General features: G+C 40.6%; 1 protein-coding gene across 3 annotated transcripts in view; it reads left to right on the top strand.

Moving 5' to 3' along the window:
• veph1 (ventricular zone expressed PH domain-containing 1) overlaps positions 1–24,307 on the top strand; it is a 294,852-nt gene that overhangs the window by 224,887 nt on the left and 45,658 nt on the right. For all 3 annotated transcript variants that reach the window (XM_034168109.1, XM_034168110.1, XM_034168111.1), the window contains 2 exons: positions 195–329; positions 14,175–14,292. In XM_034168109.1, the coding sequence (XP_034024000.1) occupies positions 195–329; positions 14,175–14,292 (253 nt within the window). The remainder of the gene's footprint in view (positions 1–194; positions 330–14,174; positions 14,293–24,307) is intronic.

The raw sequence follows: 24,307 nt of genomic DNA, 5'->3' as shown, positions 1-24,307 counted from the left end.
TCTGGCATGCCGTACACAGCAGGTACATTTTAATTGAAAAAATGCGCACTTTAACTAGACTTCAAGTTGCGCTGATGGATGGTTATTTTTACAGAAGGGAGGAGGGCTGTCTGCTGATGCATATTTGCATTGTGACAGACTCTCTGCTTTGTTGTGACTTTTTTCACTATGTTTTATTTCTGTCTCTCAATCAGAGCAGGTCAAGTGTTCCACTGCACTCCAGGAGCGAGTGCGTCCACAAGCTGGCATGTCTTTGGGAGAGGACACAGCTGAAAGGAACTCATAGCTTCATCATGGCTATGACGCAACACACTACCCCACACAGGAAGGTACTGCACCACACGGTGTGTGTTTTTGGAGTGTGCATCTACCTGCAGTCTGCATCCTCCAAAATGCTCTCTACCTGCAGTTAGGCTCACCCAAATAGATGGGAAATTATCAAAGTTCAGCTTCCACTCAGTTTAAATGTGGAGTCCAGCAAATGGACAGTTTTGTACACACAGCCTCCACATATATGTAAGTGCGTGGTTTTCCCCACATGTTGTCTCTTTGTAATGTGACAAGGTGAATGGTCTCTGGGAAACAATTAGACTTGCAAAGAAAATACAGCAGTTGTTTGCATTTCTCCTCAAACATATGTTGCAGCCACAATGAGATGGGCCGGCTGTGGTTACCGCATGCAGCGTGACCGTACACAGGTCACATCATCTCAGGCACTCTCACACATACTGTTAACTTTTCCTAAAAACAAACACAAGCCCACTGACATGCTGGATAACAATCTGGATTCAAACCAAAATCCATACACATAACACAGGACATGAAGAGGACATGCTGCAGGACACAGGACCATGATCACTTGTCTTTACAGTGTCCATCTCCAGTTGAATATTATATATATATATATATATATATATATATATATATATGGCTGTTCTGCCGTGTAGCACCATCCATCCAGTCCATGCTTGTACCAAATTCTCCCTGTGTTGCTGATAGTGTAGGACTTGGATAGCAGAAATGTAGACTCGTGAGTCAGTTCATTAGTCAGTCCATCCCAGCCAGCTCGTGTAAAACAATAAATTTAATCATCTTGTAACTCGTTGAATTAAAAAAAAAAACATATAATGAGGACATACCTCAGTTGCATTTAGTGAACTTTGATGCACCAGATTGACTGAAAAAGCAACTTTGTTTTGGCTGTGTAATGTCCCACAGACATGTCTGCTACCTGCTGGATGGGAACTTGATGGAGGATAAATGGCTGTGTTTAAACTTGCATGTAGTTTGTTTACATCGTGAACACGGGGCACATCCTGAATTAGTCATGACACTGACCAAGCAACCGAATTGAACATATGTGGGGAGAAACCCGATGTACAGTATATGGGCATGTACCCCATAAAATGCAGTGAGTGGACAACTAGATAATTAGACAGACAGAAAGGCAGAGGTTCACACAAGAAAACAGATCAGCTCAAGTCTTCCATGTGCTTTCTGAGAAACTAACCCCCCCCCCAAAAAAAGTCAGTGTGTCTGTGTTTCTACAACCTATGCAACCTAGTGGATGGTCAGTGGATGCTGTATTGATGATGGATTAGGAGCAGGTGTGTTTATCAGTGACACACATATTCACAGAATTGTACTAAATCAGATTAGTAAACCATTACTTTCCAATTGTTTGACAGGTATTGCATTCTAAATGTCAGATAACAGTCATACCCTTGCACAACTCCTGCAGAAAGGGTTTTGAATACATTTAACTGTGGGAAAAGACAGCAAGGATGATGATCGAGCCAAGCGTGCTACACAGTGAATGAGTTTGCATGAGAAATAGAGCATTTCTGCACTGAAATGTAATTAAGGTCACTTGTTGATTGTTTAACAGTGGTTATAGTTTAAAACTCACATAACACAGAACATAACACATAACCCAACAGAAATAGTTTGTATGAATGTATCTGAAGCGGATACTTCTTCCTTCCCTCCATCTCTCTCAACATATGTGTGGTTTTGAAGTTGAACACAACTTGAAATGAGCTTGTTTGTTGCTTTTTAATTTAATTTCCAAAAGCCTAGACTTGGTGGCCACAAAGGTCACCACTGCTTGTTTTAGACCACAATATAAAAGATTTGATTCAGTTAACTGTCCACTACTTTGACCCATGTGTGTGGCAAAGTTTTCAGTTATAATCTTGCATCTTGATTGCATTATTCTGTTCTAAAAACTGGTGTTGGGAGGGGGAGAGCAGTGTGAAAGGGTTACACAAGGATAAAGCGATTAATTTCAGACTCTCGTCATCTTAACATTTTTTTGTTCCATCTCTTTATTGAATCCACTTTGCTCTTGTTGATGAATAAACAATTGGTTTGCGTTTGTCTTCACCAGTGTTGGAAAGATGTCATTTGTTTACTCTAAACATTCATTTTTCCCCAAATGCTCCAGTCATGCATGTTTATTCTCTGCATGCATGCAAGCCGGGTCTTCCACTTTAGTAAACTTGACAACACATTAGGTTTGATGGTGTTTTATATATTGTTTCTTAATCACTGATTAACAGTCTGTCTTTCTCATTTTCTCTCTCTCCTTTTGATAAGACTATTGTGGACAGTATTAACAATATGAACCCTGCTATAATTATTTTGTGTTATTTGGGCATGGGCTGTAAATCTGATGAGAGCTCTTTTTATTGCCAAGGCCTGGGAGACAAAACAAAACCCCCAAAATTATTGTGTAAGAAACAGTCAGGAATGATTCATATTAGTCAGCCTCAAGCGGCAAAACTGGATGATTTTTCTAGGAAGTTTGACTGCACAAGTTTTAATCTATTATTTTGAATGAATATCCTGGAGGAGAGGTGAGCATTCCTTTCCAGGAATGTGTGCTGGGATTCTGAGATCAATACACATCATAGTGTGGCGCTGAGCTCTTTTTTTCCGCCTAAAATGATCACCTATTGTTCGCATTTATTTCTCTCCATCCCGTTTGCTGTCTCTTTTAGCAAACGTACAATCTCTGTATTCATCAGTTGTTGCAGGTGGACTTTCTTCATATGGTAATATGTGTTTCCTGAAGAGTAAAGTACCACAATCTGCTGAATAAAATCAGAACATTACAGTTCAGACAAACACACAGAGAGATCCCGTAGCTACAAGTGCTGCTGTTTTATCGGGATTTTGGGTCGTGGTGATGAAGTGGTTGCTTAAAGATGGAAAATGTCACATTTCTACCTCATACCCACAGCCCTTCATCAGTTCCTTAGGTGTGATTCTGAGGTTCTAGTGAGGCCTTCAGAGCAAAAGTTATTGAATTTGTTGGAGTTAATTTGGGCTTCTTTTTTCAATAATATAAAAGCCGTCCCACTGGGAGGAGGCCCCGGGGAAGACCCAGGACACGCTGGAGGGACTACATCTCTCGGCTGGCTTGGGAACGCCTTGGGGTTCCCCCGGAGGAGCTGGAGGAGGTGTGTGTGGATCGGGAGGTCTGGGCGGCTTTTTGAGCTGCTGCCCCCGCGACCCGACTCCGGATAAAGCGGAAGAAAATGGATGGATGGATAAAAGCTGTAGGGTTCCAAGTTTCTTGATTGTTTGTTTTTTCTATAATAGACTGTATAATTGCTTGTGATGATGCTAATGATGCTGTCTAAGGGCTAATTTAATGTCCGTTTGCATATGTATGTATTTCTATGCATTTCAGATAGGGTAAGGGTTAGGGTTTAGCGTCACTGCTCACAAATGTCCATACATCTTTTAAGCTGGAATGAATGTTTAGCAAAACATCCACTAGAGGGCACAGCAGATCCTCTTGGAAGTTTCTGACAACATCAAACATAGCGATGAGCAAACTAGTCATAATAAATTTTCTACCAGAAAAGAGGCAAAGGTGTAGGTAGCTGTAGTGTGTACAGCAGAGGTGGTCTGTGAGTCACTCGATCTTTGGCTACATTACCTCAAAGACCTCCTGTGATACTGCTCCATTTTGTCCATATAAGCTCTCAGAAAATATACACAGATACAGATGAAATGAAAGTGCAGACAGAGGGTTGTGTCCACATCTGTCTGTATTTATCACTGAGCCTAATAGCTAGAGTTGGTAGTCCTGGAGAGCTAGCAAGAGAGCTAGGAAGACAAACTCTCACAATCGCCACTTTCTTATCTTATGGCAAACTAAAAGTGGACACTCTCGTTTAGTATGCACCCGCGGCCGACGTGCTTGATGAATTCCTGTGCAAAAAGCAGTTCCCAGATAATTGTGATATATTCCTGTGAGATAATGAGTATATCTCATCTAAATCAATTCTAAAATTTACAAGTAATAAAAATAAAAAGATAACTGAAGTTTTAAGAGTGGCCGCAATAAATATTTAAGAAACTTAAAGTTTATGAGCACCTTCACCTGTTATCGCTCAAGCACATTGTAAACATTGACATGATGGAGTTTGATGCAGAAGAGTTCAGAAAGATACAATTTACAGTTGATGATGAAAGATTTGGGTGTTAACTTCATGTTAAAGTCAGAACAAGAAGCTGCACTGAAAGTGATCTATCTGGCAAGAGACACATTCTGTGTGTTGTTGCTCCGAGAGCGGCACGCTGAGCAGGGTGGCGAAAGTAGTCCGGCGAGCTCAACCTGTGGGTGCGAGCTATCCCACAAGTCCAAAATAGCAGAGATGTCGGTCCAATGAGAGCAGCACTCTGAGCAGGCTGCTTGGAAGATTTGAAAGTAGCACCTCCTCTAGGTTCCACCCCCTCCCCCTCCCCCATCAGTGCTCTGTCCAAAGCCACGCCTCCACAAACTTGAACGCACATCTGACTGTGGGACTCAGCGGGGCAGAGGAGAGCTGACTAAAGGCCCTCTGTCACGCAGTAGCACGCACGTCGTCATGATGATCCCACCTGCTGTGTTCCCTGCTGGACGCCGTTCTTTGTTCTACCGGCTGCCACGTGCTCTGCGCTGGACGCTGTGTATAGAAAATAATTATTTAGTGTCGGATTAATCATTTTCTCTACAAATTGGCCGTTGAAAACGGCTGTAATCACTTCCTGAATCACACAGGACCGTTCCAGCTTCAGTCGTTTGTACGCGCCTAACAAGCTGCAGAAAGCATTTTGAACCGCCTGAAAAGGTAATTATTTGTCAATTTTACATTGTTATGGCTTGGTAAAATAATTGTGTGCTCTTTCCTTCTTGTGTGCAGCTGTTAAAGTATGTTTATAACAGATTTAACTCCTTGTTATAATGTTCAGATGAGTTGTGCTCTGATGCGATCCACTGATGTCACCATTCGCTCTGTTGAATTCTTCTTTACTCCACTTGATGAGCTGCACATTGTGTTGGCGATTAGATCGGGCCACGTAGCATGACATTTATGCGTGAAAGATTTTTTGAACATTTCAGCTCGTCGAGTGGAGTAAAGAAGAATTGAACAGAGCGAATGGTGACGTCAGCAGATTGCATCAGAGCACAACTCGTCTGAAGGATTATAACAAGAAGTTAAATCTGTTATAAACATACTTTAACAGCTGCACACAAGAAGGAAAGAACACACAACTGTTTGATCAAGCCATGACAATATAAACAAGACAAATAATTACCTTTTTAGACAGTTCAAAGGAAGTGATTACAGCCGTTTTCAATGGCCAACGGCCATAAGCAGACTACGCAGCCTGTGTGGGGCACCAACCATGTTGCATTAGTTTGCAGGGCCTCCAATTGACTGAAAAATGTGTTGAAATTATTACATTATTACCAGTGATGCCAGTGATACTTTTTTTGGTAACGAGTAATCTAATGCGTTAATCTTTCCAAATGAGTAATCAGATTAAAGTTACTTCTCCAAGTCACTGTGCGTTACTATTATTTTTCATTGTGGGTCGACAGCAGCATTAAACTTGGTCCGTGGGCAGGAGGTCGGGGTTCGACTGAAGCTGTGAGCTTTTCATCAGCTACGACTCGTCCTCACCTCTTAAAGCGCGGTGAAAACAGCACACCTGCACTGAGCTTTACAAAGACATTTTTATGCTTTATTTTTCTCCTTTATTTAGAATTCTGAGCTGAGCTGCTCCGTATCTGGTCGTTAAAAACAGCTGATCCTCCGCGACGTGTCAACAACTAACACTATTTTCCACTCAAATGCACCTAAACTCTCTTTCTGAGGACCACATGATGTGAAAACACAATAAAACTTTCTTACCTGTAAATCTGGTCATGTTTTCTGCATGAATAAATGTTATCCATTCTTTGTGCTCAAACGCCAAAGCAGGGGCGAATCCAGATAGAATGGGGGCGTGGGGCAGGGATGTGCCTCACGCCCCCACAACACCCCTAGATTAAAGGTACACCTTTGAAGCCGTTTTTTTTTACTACAACTACTAATACTACTTAAAATAATAATAATTTTGACAAGTAAAATGTTTATAGAGAATTTAAATGTTAGAGAAATGTTAGAATTTAATAGTTACATTTATAAACAATGTAGGTTAGAAATTGCAAGTTTTACTGTTACAGTGCTGTCAACAGTTAAATATGAGGTCAAGAAAGATTATTTTACTTTTCATAAAACAAGTATTTATTTTCATTGAAGTCAAGAAAGGATGACTATAAAGTGAGTTTTGGCAAAACAGGTATCATTGTCATGTTGAGGTGGCAGAGGGTTGTTGTCGGCAGCTGGGGAAAGTAACTAAAAAAGTAACTAGTAATCTAACTTAGTTACTTTTACAATTGAGTAATCAGTAAAGTAACTAAGTTACTTTTTCAAGGAGTAATCAGTAATCAGTAATTGGATTACTTTATCAAAGTAACTGTGGCAACACTGATTATTACATTTCAAAATCAATATTAATTATTTATGAATAGGCCCATCGTTTTTGTCTTTAAACATTGTGTAGGCCCCTACCCCATTACTTAATTGGGGCAAATTAACAGTTTTTTTTGCCTAATATAAAGCCCCCATCCACCCCCGCCCCGATTCCCTGAAATGGTACAGCCCTGTTTGCGTCTTTCTCTGTTTGCTGTGTCACCTAACCAGGGTTGCCAGATGTGATGATTTCCAGTCCAATAAATGCTCAAAAATGCATGGAGGCACTAAATCCTGTGCAATTTGAACTGATTTTTAAAACGTGTGTGGCAATTCTATACAAAAAACTCGTCCGGTGCCATATTTTTAGCCTAAACAAACCAATTGGATGGGAAAACACCCAATCTGGCAACCCTGCGCCTAACTGAAGTAGCACTGCTAGCCCACATTCGATTCTGACACAAGACGACAAGTTGCCACTATGCCACAATTAAACAATGAAGTGACAGCAGGAGTCTGGAGCTGAAAAACGGAGGAAAAAGAAACAAAAAGATGATGCCTGTGCATCCCTTGCTGGTAAGTACGTGTTAAAGGTTTAAATTGTTTTGATTACTTAATGTTCAGTGGTGCTGCTTAAGCTAGGTTGCGTTGGCTTTGCTGATTTGATGTAGCTTTAAACGCTAAACAAACGCTTTAATAAATAGTAATGGTTTGAGTAGAACTTTTGTGTGTGTGTGGGGGGGGGGGGGGTTGTATGGGGGTGGGGGGCCTCCCTGACCAGTTATGCTTAGGGCCTCCAAAACCTTAGCAGCGCCCCTGCGTGCGCAAATGGCTGAAGCTGGAGTGTTCCTGTGTGATTCAGGAAGTGATTACAGCCGTTTTCAACGACCCATTTGCAGAGAAAATTATTAATGCAACATGGCACAATCCGGTGGAAGTGGTAGTTTTGGCTGTATTCCCTCTGCCATTGTACCAAAGTGAACTTCTTCGGTGAAACGAGATGAGTGTGAGTTTTTCCAACTTCGCCTTTTGGCTAAAATAAAGCACTTTCTCAGTAGACATGATCTTGAGACAGCCATTCATGCTTTCATCAGCTCCAGACTTGATTATTGTAATGCACTTTATTCTGGCATTAATCAGTCGTCTCTTGCACGTCTCCAGTTGGTGCAGAATGCTGCTGCTCGTCTTTTAACAAACACTTTTAGACATGAGCATATTACGCCCGTCCTGTACTCACTCCACTGGCTTCCAGTTCGTTTTAGAATTGATTTTAAAATTTTAATGTTTGTTTTTAAAGCTGTTTATGGTCTTGCACCTCCCTACTTGTCTGAAATTTTAACTTTGCGCACCTACAGTAGGACATTAAGGGCATCTGGCCAGCTTTACTTAGATGTTCCAAGGTCAAGATATAAACGCTGGGGTGATCATGCTTTCGCGGCCCCAGACTGTGGAATGAGCTACCTCTTGAGTTACGTACTATTCCTGACCTAGCACTTTTTAAATCTAAGTTAAAGACTTATTTATTTAAACTGGCTTTTAACACTTAGTGGGGAGGTGACATGTTCTGTTATTTTTATGTTCTTTTTTGTGTTGTTTTAAAATTTTACTCTATATGTGTTTTATTTTTGTGAATTTGTGTTTTTAATGTTAAGCACTTTGGACACCAGTCGGTGCTGTAAAGCCCTTTATAAATAAATGTTGATTGATTGATTGATTGATTGATTGCGTGTGCACGTGCGGAGGAGGGAGGGACAGAGGGGGCATTGAGCCTGGTCATGCAAGCAGGAAGAATGAGACATGAAGGCATCTGATTGGAGTTTTATCGATCCTACAGCTGCTACAGAAGTCTGATTTTTTTTTCATTCCTTTCTCTGAATACAAAATGTATTGGCAACAGAGTTATCTACTCTAGCTTTAAATGAGCTCAGTCAGGTGTATTCATCCAATCCAGAACTGGCATAAGATTTAGCTAGTTGTTTGTGGATCAAGTACAAATAGATGGAAAATGTGCCGAGCAGGACTCTCTGAGGACCAGGATTAAGAACCAATGATCTACACAGTTAATTTTGCAGTGTACATAGTAAACTGAACCATACTGGTAAATCAACTATTTCCTAGTGTACTTTAAATATATTGATGCTGGTCCATTTGATTTATCACTCACAGACTTGAGTTAAAGTTAATTTAATATTATTTTCAAGAGGACAGTGTGCCCTCACTAGTACAGTGTGAACGTACCACTGCAAGATTTCTTTTGGCTAGTATGACAAGCCAACATGGCACACCACTTAATAAACATTTGATTTTTTTTGCATTAACTCGAATAGTTCATTAACTTGTTCAGGTCTTATTTGAGATTAGGTGGCATTATGGTTAGTCCAGGACAGTGAAGTAGTCCTGCTACAGAGTTGGAGTTGTGCAAATCTGACAGGTTTAAATTTGCCCCAGTCAGCCAGGCCACAAGTCATTCAGGCATGTTTGATTTTATCATCCTAAATTGGAATCTGTAGTCACTATGTGTGACTGGGGTAAAGACACAACAGATGTGTATGAGACAATGAAAAGTGAGGCCTAGCAAATATAGAAGAGACAGTCATGAAGGAAACTTAACTGCAGGCTAACCAATGTGAAGATTAAATGTTTTCACCTCCAATTACGGTTCATCTGTAAAGTATTCACAGCACTTGACTTTTTCCAAATTTTGTTATACGAGGGCTGTCAATAAAGTAACGGTCCTTTTTATTTTTTTCAAGAACTATATGGATTTCATTCATATGTTTTTACGTCAGACATGCTTGAACCCTCGTGCGCATGCGTGAGTTTTTCCACGCCTGTCGGTGACGTCATTCGCCTGTGAGCACTCCTTGTGGGAGGAGTCGTCCAGCCCCTTGTCGGAATTCCTTTGTCTGAGAAGTTGCTGAGAGACTGGCGCTTTGTTTGATCAAAATTTTTCTAAACCTGTGAGACACATCGAAGTGGACACGGTTCGAAAAATTAAGCTGGTTTTCAGTGAAAATTTTAACGGCTGATGAGAGATTTTGAGGTGATTCTGTCGCTTTAAGGACTTCCCACGGTGCGAGACGTCGCTCAGCGCTCTCAGGCGCCGTCGTCAGCCTGTTCAAGCTGAAAACCTCCACATTTCAGGCTCTATTGATCCAGGACGTCGTGAGAGAACAGAGAAGTTTCAGAAGAAGTCGGTTTCAGCATTTTATCCGGATATTCCACTGTTAAAGGAGATTTTTTTAATGAAAGACGTGCGGACGGGTCCGCGCGTCGGGACGCAGCCGCCGCGACGCTCCGCCACAGGAAAAACACCTCTGTTGAAAGCCTTAAGGACAAGTTGGAACATGTCCTGCCTGTTAAACAATTTCTCATATACTCATTCCACTGAAAGCCATCAAAAGCCGCCTGGATTTTACAAATGGTTATCAACACGGAGGTGTTTTTCCTGTGCTGCCGCACCGCGTCGGCTGCGTCCCGACGCGCGGATCCGTCCGCACGTCTTTCATTAAAAAAATCTCCTTTAACAGTGGAATATCCGGATAAAATGCTGAAACCGACTTCTTCTGAAACTTCTCTGTTCTCTCACGACGTCCTGGATCAATAGAGCCTGAAATGTGGAGGTTTTCAGCTTGAACAGGCTGACGACGGCGCCTGAGAGCGCTGAGCGCCGTCTCGCACCGTGGGAAGTCCTTAAAGCGACAGAATCACCTCAAAATCTCTCATCAGCCGTTAAAATTTTCACTGAAAACCAGCTTAATTTTTCGAACCGTGTCCACTTCGATGTGTCTCACAGGTTTAGAAAAAAACTTTGATCAAACAACGCACCAGTCTCTCAGCAACTTCTCAGACAAAGGAATTCCGACGAGGGGCTGGACGACTCCTCCCACAAGGAGTGCTCACAGGCGAATGACGTCATCGACAGGCGTGGAAAAACTCACGCATGCGCACGAGGGTTCAAGCATGTCTGACGTAAAAACATATGAATGAAATCCATATAGTTTTTGAAAAAAATAAAAAGGACCATTACTTTATTGACAGCGAACGTATTACAGCCTTATTATAAAATGGTCAAAATTATTTTTTTCTTCAAAATTCTACTCACAACATCCCATAATAACAACATGAAAAAAGTTTTTTTTTTTCAAATTTATTAAAAATAAAATAAACTAAGAAATAACGTGTACAATAAGTATTCACAGCCTTTGCTCAATACTTTGTTGATGCACCTTTGGCAGCAATTACAGCCTCAAGTCTTCTTGAATATGATGCCACAAGCTTGGTGCACCTATCTTTGGGCAGTTTTGTCCATTCCTCTTTGCAGCACGTCTTGAACTCCATCAGGTTGGATGGGGAGCGTCGGTGCACAGCCATTTTCAAACCTCCCCGGAGATGTTCAGTCAGATTCAGGCCTGGGATCTGGCAGGGCCACTCAAGGACATTCACAAAGTTTTCCTGAAGCAACGGTTAGCCAGAGATGATTCAGCTCTAAACATTTGCCTTCTGTCCTGGCCAAGTCCTGGCTGAGAGGCAGCAAAAGTTACACAACAAATTAGAATTAAATTCACAAAATGAAAATAAAATATGATTAAGTAAAACAGTTATAATTTAAAGAAGACATCTCAAGTGCTCTCATTCTGGACTTAAACGTGCACAGTGAAATAAGTTCAGTTAATTTCCAGTCTTTTTGAAACATGTTCTATGTCGACCAGGAGTGGGCAACTTGTTCCAGAAAGGGCCAAGAGGGTGCAGGTTTTCTTTGCAGCCACTAACTCCACCAGGTGATTTCACTGATTAACTGATTCCATCTGCTCAAAGTGATATTAATCAGTGAAATCACCTGGTGGAGTCAGCAGCAGCAAAGAAAACCTACGCCCTTTCTGTACAGGTTGCCCACCCCTGTAAGACGGAGCTAAGTAAACAAAAGCCCTTTTTCCCCATTTCTGTGCAAATGGAACAGAGAGCAACAAATGATCATTTGAAGGCAAAGTCAAGGCTTTACTGTTAGTAACAAACCTCAGCAAAGCATGATAAACAGCATCAATCTTTTAAAGACATCGAGCTGAGGCGTTCATATACAACAAATCTCCATAGTCTAAAACACATAAAAATGTTGCTGTGACAAGCCGCTTTTTCACCTCAAAAGAAAAACAAAATTTCTTTTGAAAGAAAAAGTCCAATTTGAGTTTGTGTTTCTTCACAAGATTGTTTATATCTGGTTTGAAGGTGAGGGAGTCATCACACAAGACACCAAGGTATTTGTACGTGTGAACCCTACACCGTAGGGGTAGCTTGAGGCACCTTCTTAGTGTTTGCAAACATTTGTCTCACTTGTTGAAACTTTATGTATGCAGGTAAATATATTATTAATAATAATACTATTACTAATTGGTACTGCTGCTACTATGACTACTAATACTACTACTGCTTAAGTTAAGTAGTTTCTGGGCATCATTCTCTGTATCTTTAAACAAGAAAGCAATGAAAAAAAAATCAAACTTCATTTTAAGAAGAATTGACAGATTTTTTTTTCTTTTAGTTTCATGAAAATAGTACATTTACAGACTGAACACACACAAGCAAAATTACTTTACAAAAATAAGATTTCTTATAGTGGGGTTCAGGATGATGAAGCAGGCAGTTCTTCTGCGTTGGTAGTCCTTAAATTAATTCCAGTGAGGCTGACCATTAAGAATATCAACAGCACAGTAGTGTGTGTGTGTGTGTGTGTGTGTGTGTGTGTGTGTGTGTGTGTGTGTGTGTGTGTGTGTGTGTGTGTGTGTGTGTGTGTGTGTGTGTGTGTGTGTGTGTGTGTGTGTGTGAATACAGCGGCTGATTCTTTGTCATGAATACTGATGACAGTAATCTTGACAAATTATTCAGGGGCTAATTTATCTTCTTTCTTTAAATCAGCCAGAGATAAACATGCAGCATTAGGAGTTTAAGTGTCAATGGAAGTTGAAATATAACTCTTGCCATGTGGAGGGAGTCCTCAGGGATTCATAATGGGCTCTCTGTTTTCATTAGTTTGGATTCTGACACACAGATGCTGTGTGCGCAGAAGATTTGTAGCCTTGCTTCACAGGAGTCCACAACTGGAGTTAAGTAGCTCTTAAAGTTACCTTGATTTGTATTTTGCATGTGCATGTCTTTGTGTGCATCAGTGTACCTGAGAGTATTTGTAAGGACTTTAAGAGCTCCCCTGGCAAAATACCAAATTTAGAATTTAGTCTGTTACAGGATTTACATATATTCTGTGCATCTGGAAAGTGTACAGCGACTCACTTTTTCCACATTTTATGTTACAGCCTTATTCCAAAATGGATGAAATTCATTTTTTTTCCTCAAAATGCTACACACGATCCCCCATAATGACAATGTGAAAAAAATTTGAGGTTTTTGCAAATGTGTACAACACAATTACTCATACTTTAAGTCACATTTTTCTTAAAATAGTTTTTGAGGTCCTGCGACTTATAAAGATTTATCAGGTTTTCATAATTTTAATGCTTTTATGATGCATTAAATGTGCCTAAAGCATCTGCATAGTACTGTATAATGTTTCATGTCGCCAACATTGAGCGAAGCTCCTCACCATCTCACCATGTCATTTAGGTATTTCAGACTTTTCAGTATAATAGTGTTGTAAACTTAAATGCTAAAATAAAATTGCTGAAGAAGCGAGAAGGTCATATAGGTCCATCAGACTTTTTCAAGTATAAATTAGACTTACAAAATGAAATTGGAGAAGAAGCACTTAATTGTCAAGGGTCATGTGGTTTCTTCAAACTTATTTCTGTATAATAATGAAAACAAATTCTTGCAGAAGCACGTCACCAGCAAGGGTCATAAAGCTCCTTGTGATGTCCATCATCTGTTACTGAAACCAGGGTTCCTGATTTTGCCTTCCATCCCAAGGCAGTTGTACAAAAAAAAGATGCAAGATATCTAATTGTGTTTTTGTGTTGTGATTGGAGGAGTGATGTAATGCTGTGTGGATGATGACTGTCTTTCTTCAATAGACAATGCAAGAGTTACCAATTTTGATTATTCAGGGTAGAGAAATTTACTTATTTTCAAAAATCCAAATATTTTTACATGTAATTTACACACTAGATAGTCACTGAATGACCTCAAAGGCTGTCAAGGTGCGTGCTGCCTCTCAGGTTAGCATTTCCAGTTTCATTGTCGACTGTCCACTGAATTTGTGCGAGATCTCCTCTATTAGCTTGAGATCTCCTATATTATCACTCCAGGAAGATTTCAACATTTTGCATTTCCGGTTTCAGTGTTGACTGTCCACTGAACTTGCGCAATATTTTCTCTATTGAGTTCAACATTTGGCATTTCCCATTGTGTCTTTGCTTCTGGCTTCAGGAGCTGGACATTCTTCAGACCCAGCTGGAAGAAGTACGTTTCTTTGACCTGTTTGGCTACAGTGAGGAAGCGGGTGGTTGGCTCTGCTTCATGTGTAACAATCCTGAGAAGGCCACAGGTACAAACATACACATTCATTCAGTAGTTTAATCTGACGTAGTTTAGGATGCATACAGCACTGGACAAACTTTTTGGCACCCTTGAATTTCAAATGCATCATTTCCAATATCTTCAGAAAAAGTCAAGTGGTCAGTGCTGTTATGGATCAGAACCTCTGAGGCTTGAGGAGTGGACCCCAAGATGCAGGCAACCGGACACAAAAAGGTTACGTGCAAAACAATGGTGTTTTAATGATCCCAAGTGACGGCGATAATACAAGTGTGACAAAAATCTCCAAGTGGTAAAATCCAAAATGTTGTACTGGCAGACAGTGGGACAAAACCATTAACTAAAAGACAACTGTCAAAAAGTGACAGTGAGGTGACACTTACAGCTCACAACTAATAGCTTTCAGCACGAATCATTGGTGTGAGTGGGCGCAAGAACTGATTTGGAAATAAACGACTGGCAACTGAACTGAGACAAAGGTGTGGGTTAAAAGCAAACTAAACAAAAGAACACAAATCAAGGGAGGAGTGAACACAGCACATAAAAACTGAATAACCACAAGAGGACTGACAACTAAAACGGACATCAAAGAGTAACTGTAAAAAAACCTGATGATAACACAGGAGGTGACAAAACCCACGTAAGATCCGGATGCAATCACTTACAGAAACTAACGAGGATATGAAACTGTCCATGAACCCAAATAACAGAAATTGCTACATAGAGAAAACCAAAGCTGGATAGAAAAACAAAAATCATGTGGCAACATCAACACAGGGTAACGGAGCAAAATATACATGATCGCAGGGACTGGGACCCACACCCATGGCGGAACAGACAGACGCCTTGTACGGTCATCAGGCATAACCTTGACAACCGTACACGGCTGAGGGATGGGGAAACAAGATTGAGAGACAAAGAGGCCAGGCGGAGGTAACAGAGACACACCAGGAGACGGGGTGGCAAGTGCACAGGTATGAACGCATGCACAAATGCAGACGGGAGAACAGGTGCACAGGTACTGGCACCCACACACACATACCCATGCAGACACACAACTGACAACAGAAGGGGGCATGCCACACTCACAAAAAACAGACATGCCCAAATGTACACATGGAAATAGGACACTAATTGTTGAAGGTTTTTAGGTGGAATTCTTTCCCATTCTTGCTTGATGTACGACTTCAGTTGTTCAACAGACCGGGGTCTCCATTGTCGTATTTTGTGCTTCATAATGCGCCACACATTTTCAATGGGCGACAGGTCTGGACTGCAGGCAGGCCAGTCTAGGACCCGCACTCTTTTACTACCCATGCCATGGGCACTAACACACCCCCATACCATCACAGATGATGGCTTTTGAACTTAGCACTGGTAACAATCTGGATGGTCTTTTTCCTCTTTTATCCGGAGGACACAACATCCATGATTTCCAAAAACATTTTGAAATGTGGACTCATCAGACCACAGCAAACTTTTCCACTTTGCGTCTGTCCATTTCAAATGAGCTCGGGCCCAGAAAAGGCGGCGGCATTTCTGGATGTTGTTGATGTATGGCTTTCGCTTTGCATGGTAGAGTTTTAACTTGCACTTGTAGATGTAGCGACGAACTGTGTTAACTGACAATGGTTTTCTGAAGTGTTCCTGAGCCCACGCTGTAAGATCCTTTACACAATGATGTCGGTTTTTAATTCAGTGGCACCTGAGGGATCGAAGGTCATGGGCATTCAATGTTGGTTTTCAGCCTTGCCGCTTACGTGTTGAAAGTTCTCCAGATTCTCTGAATCTTCTGATTATATTATGGACTGTAGATGATGGAATCCCTAAATTCCTTGCCATTGAACGTTGAGAAACATTGTTCTTAAACTGTTGGACTATTTTTTCACGCAGTTGTTCACAAAGTGGTGAAACTTGTGGGGATGCTCCTTTTATACCCAGTCATGACACTCACCTGTTTCCAGACAGGTGTTCTTTGAGCATTGATCAACTTTCCCAGTCTTTTGTTGTCCCATCCCAACTTTTTTGAAATGTGTTGCAGGCATCCATTTCAAAATGAGCAAATATTTGCAAAAAAAACAATAAAGTTTATCAGTTTGAACATTAAATAGCTTGTCTTTGTGGTGTATTCAACTGAATAATGGTTGAAGAAGATTTTCAAATGAATGTGTTCTGTTTTTATTTACATTTTACACAACGTCCCAACTTCATTGGAATTGGGGTTGTACAAAAAAATTAAATTTCTAAAATGAGCTTTCTAAAACTCAAACTGAAAGTAAATCTCTACAGCTTGATATAAATTAATTAAAAATCTAAAAGCCAAGATGATGGGTTGCATAAGTAATTGAATGCTTTGGTATAATACCTGTAAATAATCAGTTTTATTGACAGTTTTCTTCAGAGAAGTCAGGGGATGGATACATAAACATTTCCAAGTAACTGAATATGTCTTGGATTGTATTTACATCAATTATGAAGAAATACAAACAGTATGGTACTCTATGGTAAATCTGTGTGGAGTAGATAGTTCTCAAAAACTGACTGACCGTATTAGAAGGAGAAGGGTGAGGAAAGCCACCAAGACACCCAGACAATCTAAAGGGGTGGGCAATGAGGGCCGAGACACTACAGGTTTTCATTGCAACCAATCACCTCAGCAGGTGGGCTGCTGATGAGCTTCTCCCCTGAACATAAACACCTGACCGTCAATGAAATCACTTGCTGGGGTGACTAGATCTGTGGTGTGATTTTAAACGGGCTGTCCATGCTCAGAAACCAACAAAGAAGAACGGTCCAGAATACCTTCAACCACAATCCAGTCTCTCACTGGAAACTATAGGAAGCATTTAGTGGCTGTTATTTCTGCAAAAGGAGGATCTACTAAATACTGATGTATTTTTTCTGTTGGGGTGCCCAAATTTATGCACCTGCCTAATTTTGTTTAAATAATGATTGCATACTTTCTGTAAATCCTATAAGCTTCATTTCACTTCTCAAATATCACTGTGTTTGTCTGCTACATGATATATTTAACTGAAATTGCTGATCCAAACAACCAACCAAAGGAAAATATATAAAGGAAAATCATGGAAAATCATCAGGTGTGCCCAAACCTTTGTGCCCTTTTGTGTATACCAAAGATAGCTTAGAAATTTTACTTCAATGCATGAAAAATGGCAATGAAAAAAGTGTTGTACTTATATGTTTGTCAAGTATATGTTAAACGTAGTCACTTCATCTCCAAAATAGTACGTTGTTACTCTGTGATGTTACTCTATTATAATGTTCAAACTTATGTCAGTAATCCATCTTTATTCCTACTTAAGTAGCTGTGGAAGAACATATCTATGTCTGAAGTAGACTGGGAGTGAGTAGAAACAAGGAGCAACCTTTCTGTGTTAGTGACTCAGACTTCTGTTCCTGTATAACGTCAGAATGGAATGTTGCAAAAGGAGTTTGGTGCAAGTGGAAAAGAGGCATAAAAGTCACACACAGCAGTAGCTCAATTTTTGGACTTCTCTTTGGGCATTACATGGGTTTGAGTCTCTACTTGATTTATGCTGATATCATTTCTCCTCTGCTGACGATCACCTTTCATTTTAACTTTCTCAGAGGACAGAAGAATACTGAAGAGAGTGATGGAACAGTAAATTTATCTCGCTTTGTTGTAAATCTGTTAGTGGGAGTTTGGCCTCAGTCGAGTGCAGTAGAGCAGATGTGACAGAGTTTGGAACCAGCTTTTAAATCTCTGTGCATCTCTCTAATGTCTGCCACACATGGAAGCAGTTATCAGTTATATAAGAGGAGTAAGAAGAAGGCAGTTTATGGCAGATGCCTTCTGATGAAGAAATACAGTGTGAGAGAATAAAAAAATGAAGGCATAAAGGCACAGACGGCTCTCTGACAAGAGGCTGCAGAGCAAGAAACCTTAAAAGCAGTGAAAACAAAGAGTCACAAAGTGTTCTCAAATCTCTGTCCTCTAAAGGAACATATCTGTGCTTGGCATCAAACGGCGAGGCAGCAGGTACTTCCCAGAAAGTGACAGTGTGAGCCTGGAAGCTGAAAGAGGCCAGTAAAGTTTAGTGTGGGTGCCTGAATTTGTATCTCTCTCTGCGTCTATCCATCTGTCAATGGCTGTTGCCACTGGGTTTTTTTTCTGAAGAAAAAGCCTTTTGTTTTTTGCTGATCTGTATGTATCACTCTAGTCTGAGACACAGCTCGCTCATACCATAATGAATATGTAAAATTTTAATATTACCACAATGATTTTAACAATCAACTTTAATTTCCTTTGGGATGAATAAAGTTGATCTTATTCTTAATTACACAATTAGTCCATGAGCCTGTCATCAATTTTGACCTAACCGGTACCACTTAAGGGAACTAAACAACACATAGAATCCAGCCTCAGTGTACCATGGCCTACCCAGAAATGTATGATAGCCATCTCAGGGGTCAATGAAGGGTTACACAAAGGTCAAAATAAAAAAAAATGCTCCAGTCATGTTGAAAAATATACCTCACTATTTGTCTGATCATAATGATTCCAAAAAGGTACAGTTTGGACTATCTATGACTGAATGTTATGGACTTATCAATCAATCAATCAATCAATTTTTTTTATATAGCGCCAAATCACAACAAACAGTTGCCCCAAGGCGCTTTATATTGTAAGGCAAGGCCATACAATAATTATGTAAAACCCCAACGGTCAAAACGACCCCCTGTGAGCAAGCACTTGGCTACAGTGGGAAGGAAAAACTCCCTTTTAACAGGAAGAAACCTCCAGCAGAACCAGGCTCAGGGAGGGGCAGTCTTCTGCTGGGACTGGTTGGGGCTGAGGGAGAGAACCAGGAAAAAGACATGCTGTGGAGGGGAGCAGAGCAAACAGCAAAATTGTGGCAAAGGTCAGTTTCAGTTTGTACAGGGGTCAAAAGTTAAAGTTGCTTCAATTTCAGTAAAAGAAATTGTGCAAATTATTGGTTGAAATCAAAGAATTAATAAATGGAATAGTTTTGACTTTGTTGAATACTTGGTCTCTAAAGTAAAGGTCAAACAAGATCAGGGTACATTGGATTCTATGACATGTGACCAGTGGTGGGCACAGCTAACCAAAAAGTTAGCTTTGATAACTGGTAATCAGCTAACTGAAAAGTTATCTTTTTTAACGCTAAACCGATAAACTGCCTAAAAACATATGGGAAGCTACAGATAACGATAACCAATAACTTTAAATTTTGCCTCCCATATGCTGTCAGCTACTAAGAAGCTGATTTTGAACCAAAGCTTCTAATAGAACCAATAGCGATCACAAACCCAAACAGCCAATGAGCCTGCGCTTGTCTTTGTACGTTCTGCTCCCTGGTGTAGGAACAGGGCATTTACCCTGACAGGATACAGCAGTCCCGCGATGAGGCAGAGATCTTGAAATGGAAAGCAGGTTTGAGTTATGGTTTTTCTTTAAAAATAAAATTATTCCGGATAGAATAACTACATTAATGTAAACTCTTAAAATGTACAAAGTGATATATAACAAATATCTGTTAATTTTAAAATAATGCACTAATTCTGAAGATTTGAACATTAACACAGAGATGCCCAAAGGGGATTATACTGTAGGTAACTAAGCCTCCACTCATACTGATTCATTCATTCTATGTACAGACCAACACAAGTGAATCAATGTAACGTGTTGGTGTTTACAAATAAATGTGCTTTTGAAAATGTCATTTTTTTCATTTGTATATTAAAAAAATAAATAAATTTTCAAGATCCCGCAGACAGCGTCTAAGCGCACGCGTGATGGCATCACAACTCTATCCGGTTAGGGAGACAAGGTTTCTTTCAATAACAAGAACTGTCAAAAAACTTTCTCGTGTGTGGTTGGAGTTGTGTGCGATAGGAATCGCCTTTTGAATGCTTGAATAACAATGTCAGTTGCACAAAGAAATCAAATAATAGTGAAAACATGTTTGGTGCACTGTCATAACGCATCAATCAGTCGCTTCGTGAGGCGTCATAACATCAAGCCTGGTTCACATGGCAAGATAATTAGGCCGATATCAACTCAACTCAACTTTTTTTTTATATAGCGCCAAATCACAACAAACAGTTGCCCCAAGGCGCTTTATATTGTAAGGCAAGGCCATACAATAATTATGAAAAACCCCAACGGTCAAAACGACCCCCTGTGAGCAAGCACTTGGCAACAGTGGGAAGGAAAAACTCCCTTTTAACAGGAAGAAACCTCCAGCAGAACCAGGCTCAGGGAGGGGCAGTCTTCTGCTGAGACTGGTTGGGGCTGAGGGAAAGAACCAGGAAAAAGACATGCTGTGGAGGGGGGCAGAGATCGATCACTAATGATTAAATGCGGAGTGATGCATACAGAGCAAAAAGAGAAAGAAACAGTGCATCATGGGAACCCCCCCACAGTCTACGTCTAAAGCAGCATAACCAAGGGATAGTCCAGGGTCACCCGATCCAGCCCTAACTATAAGCCTTAGCGAAAAGGAAAGTTTTAAGCCTAATCTTAAAAGTAGAGAGGGTATCTGTCTCCCTGATCTGAATTGGGAGCTGGTTCCACAGGAGAGGAGCCTGAAAGCTGAAGGCTCTGCCTCCCATTCTACTCTTACAAACCCTAGGAACTACAAGTAAGCCTGCAGTCTGAGAGCGAAGCGCTCTATTAGGGTGATATGGTACTACGAGGTCCCTAAGATAAGATGGGACCTGATTATTCAAAACCTTATAAGTAAGAAGAAGAATTTTAAATTCTATTCTAGAATTAACAGGAAGCCAATGAAGAGAGGCCAACACGGGTGAGATATGCTCTCTCCTGCTAGTCCCCGTCAGTACTCTAGCTGCAGCATTTTTAATTAACTGAAGGCTTTTTAGGGAACTTTTAGGACAACCTGATAATAAAGAATTACAATAGTCCAGCCTAGAGGAAATAAATGCATGAATTAGTTTTTCAGCATCACTCTGAGACAAGACCTTTCTGATTTTAGAGATATTGCGTAAATGCAAAAAGGCAGTCCTACATATTTGTTTAATATGCGCTTTGAATGACATATCCTGATCAAAAATGACTCCAAGATTTCTCACAGTATTACTAGAGGTCAGGGAAATGCCATCCAGAGTAAAGATCTGGTTAGACACCATGCTTCTAAGATTTGTGGGGCCAAGTACAATAACTTCAGTTTTATCTGAGTTTAAAAGCAGGAAATTAGAGGTCATCCATGTCTTTATGTCTGTAAGACAATCCTGCAGTTTAGCTAATTGGTGTGTGTCCTCTGGCTTCATGGATAGATAAAGCTGGGTATCATCTGCGTAACAATGAAATTTAAGCAATACCGTCTAATAATACTGCCTAAGGGAAGCATGTATAAAGTGAATAAAATTGGTCCTAGCACAGAACCTTGTGGAACTCCATAATTAACTTTAGTCTGTGAAGAAGATTCCCCATTTACATGAACAAACTGTAATCTATTAGACAAATATGATTCAAACCACCGCAGCGCAGTGCCTTTAATACCTATGACATGCTCTAATCTCTGTAATAAAATTTTATGGTCAACAGTATCAAAAGCAGCACTGAGGTCCAACAGAACAAGCACAGAGATAAGTCCACTGTCCGAAGCCATAAGAAGATCATTTGTAACCTTCACTAATGCTGTTTCTGTACTATGATGAATTCTAAAACCTGACTGAACCTCTTCAAATAGACCATTCCTCTGCAGGTGATCAGTTAGCTGTTTTATCGGACCCGATCTTCCCCTTCCGACAATCTTAAGGACGCCTGACAATCGTGATGACGCTAAATATAATCTTACCAGCTATTCCTGCCGTGTGTGGTTTGTTAAGAGTGCTCTGATCTGCTCAGAAGGACGTGAGGAGCTAAATGTGACATGCAGCCAATCAGAAAGCGAGGTGTCTGACCTGGGAATGTTCGTGTGTGAAATCTGTTTGTGTGTGTTGTTTTTACCTTGTGGCTGACACCATACACTGTTCAACTAAACCTGTCAGATCTATGTTTTTTTTTTTTTATCTCCACGTGTGGGGTCTCTCAGGTTTTGGAAACCTACAGATAATTTTAAAATCCTGCGGTCGACAACTCTGTGATATAACCGGTCGCCAGTCGAAGGCAGTGTTCTATGCATTTTGACGCCGGTTATGTCACACGGCCTGAATCACAACAGACTTTTTGGCTTTGAGGAGCAACCTGGCCTTCTTCTGGCATTTTTACATAACACAATAACAACATCTATAAACCCAGAGAATATATTCACGAGGGGTTTAGGCACAATATACAAAAAGTTTAATGCTGTTGTCTGTGTGGAGCCTGATCAGTGTCTCAAATGCATTTCTTCTGTCGTGAATACCCATAATGCACTGGGCACAGCTGCATGTCCACACTAAAACCTCCAAAATTAGTGCATTACTTTAAAACTAAAATATGTATCTGATATTTTCACTTTATAAAACTTCAGATGTGACGTTAATTTAAATAACTTGTCCAAAATTAGTTTGGTTAAAATTCTAAACATAAGTTAAAACTATATGCCTCTGGATGACTTGGGTGCTATTGCCAGCGTATTAGTATGGGGTCAAAAGAAATTTGTTTGTTTTTTTTCTTTTCTATGACCAGTTCTCCTTTGCCTGCAGAGGATAGCTGTTTCTTCTGGAAACAGCTCTTCTCTGTTTGTAGAGGATAGAACTGCACATCTACTAGACAAAGCTACGTCTGCAAAAAATGTTAGCTGTGTAAAACTTATCGGACCAAAACTTATCGGAAGATAATTGGTCCGATGATGGTTTTCAGAGTTATCTGAAAAGCTAATCCGATAATGAAAACATTATCTTCGATAATTAGCGGTTAGCGGATTAGCAGAACTGTGCCCACCACTGCATGTGACATATATTACCCTGTAACATGATAACTAAGCATAGCAAATAGTGAAAACTATTTCTTTTTAAAAATCCTATTAACTCAACCACTAATTTTCATCACTTCTCAGCAAAATTGGGGCAACTTTAACTTTTGACCCCTGTACAAACTGAAACTGACCTTTGTCATAATTTAGCTGTTTTTACCCCATAACTCTGTAGAATTCAGTCATGGGTAGTCCAAACTATACCTTTTTAGAATCATTATGATCAGACAGATAATGTGGTATATTTTTCAACATGATTGGAGCATTTTTAAGTGCCCCCTCACATATAGTACGAATGTGGTTGAATTGCGCATGAAGTGCGCATGAAGCAGGAATCGTATGCAATACGATTGCATACTGCTAATGCCTCATACACCTGTTGCTACAACTATTTGCGTGCATCTGCGGCTGAAGGACAGAGTGTGCACTGTGAGAGCCCATCGAACCCTCGCGCGGCAGGTGTTGGCGAAATTCCAGCTAACACACACGAACATCTAACACTGCTCGTTTGGCACTTAGAAAATGTGTGGCCATTCGCACTATTAGCATGACAACAGTCAGCAGACGATCACTGTCGAGCTGGATGTGAAACTTTTCTAAGTGCCCTCACAAGTGTGGCTTTACAAACAGACACAGTGACACATTGTTGTGTGCGCTGAACTGACAGGGAGTGTGGCCAACGACAGAAGCGACTGTGGAGATCTGTGGTTCTGGACATCATGGCTGGGGAGCACATACCGTGTTTGGATGGACATGAACTAACAACTGTCCACTGTGACACGCGTGTGTCTGCTTATTGTCCTGACATAAACATACATAAAAATATATATCACTGTTGCAATGGGCTGCAGCGAGCATGCGCATGCCGTGCACATTGACAGGCTACCCCAGTTGAAATAAACCGTCAGATCATAACATGCAGTGGGCGATCTGACTGTCACGCCACCCACATGAGCTCTGTTCCACAAGATGCATTTTGGACAGGACACATGCGCGGGGCCGGCTGGACACACCACCAGCAGATGTGTACATGATAAGAGCGCCCTGCCTCTCATTCATGTCATTTCATGACTGTAGATCTGTGACCATGGGTCA

The sequence above is a fragment of the Thalassophryne amazonica genome, chromosome 4, assembly GCF_902500255.1.
Source record: "Thalassophryne amazonica chromosome 4, fThaAma1.1, whole genome shotgun sequence".
NCBI lineage: Eukaryota > Metazoa > Chordata > Actinopteri > Batrachoidiformes > Batrachoididae > Thalassophryne > Thalassophryne amazonica.
The sequence above is the reverse complement of the archived record's forward strand: the minus strand, read 5'-3'. Positions and strand labels throughout refer to the sequence as shown.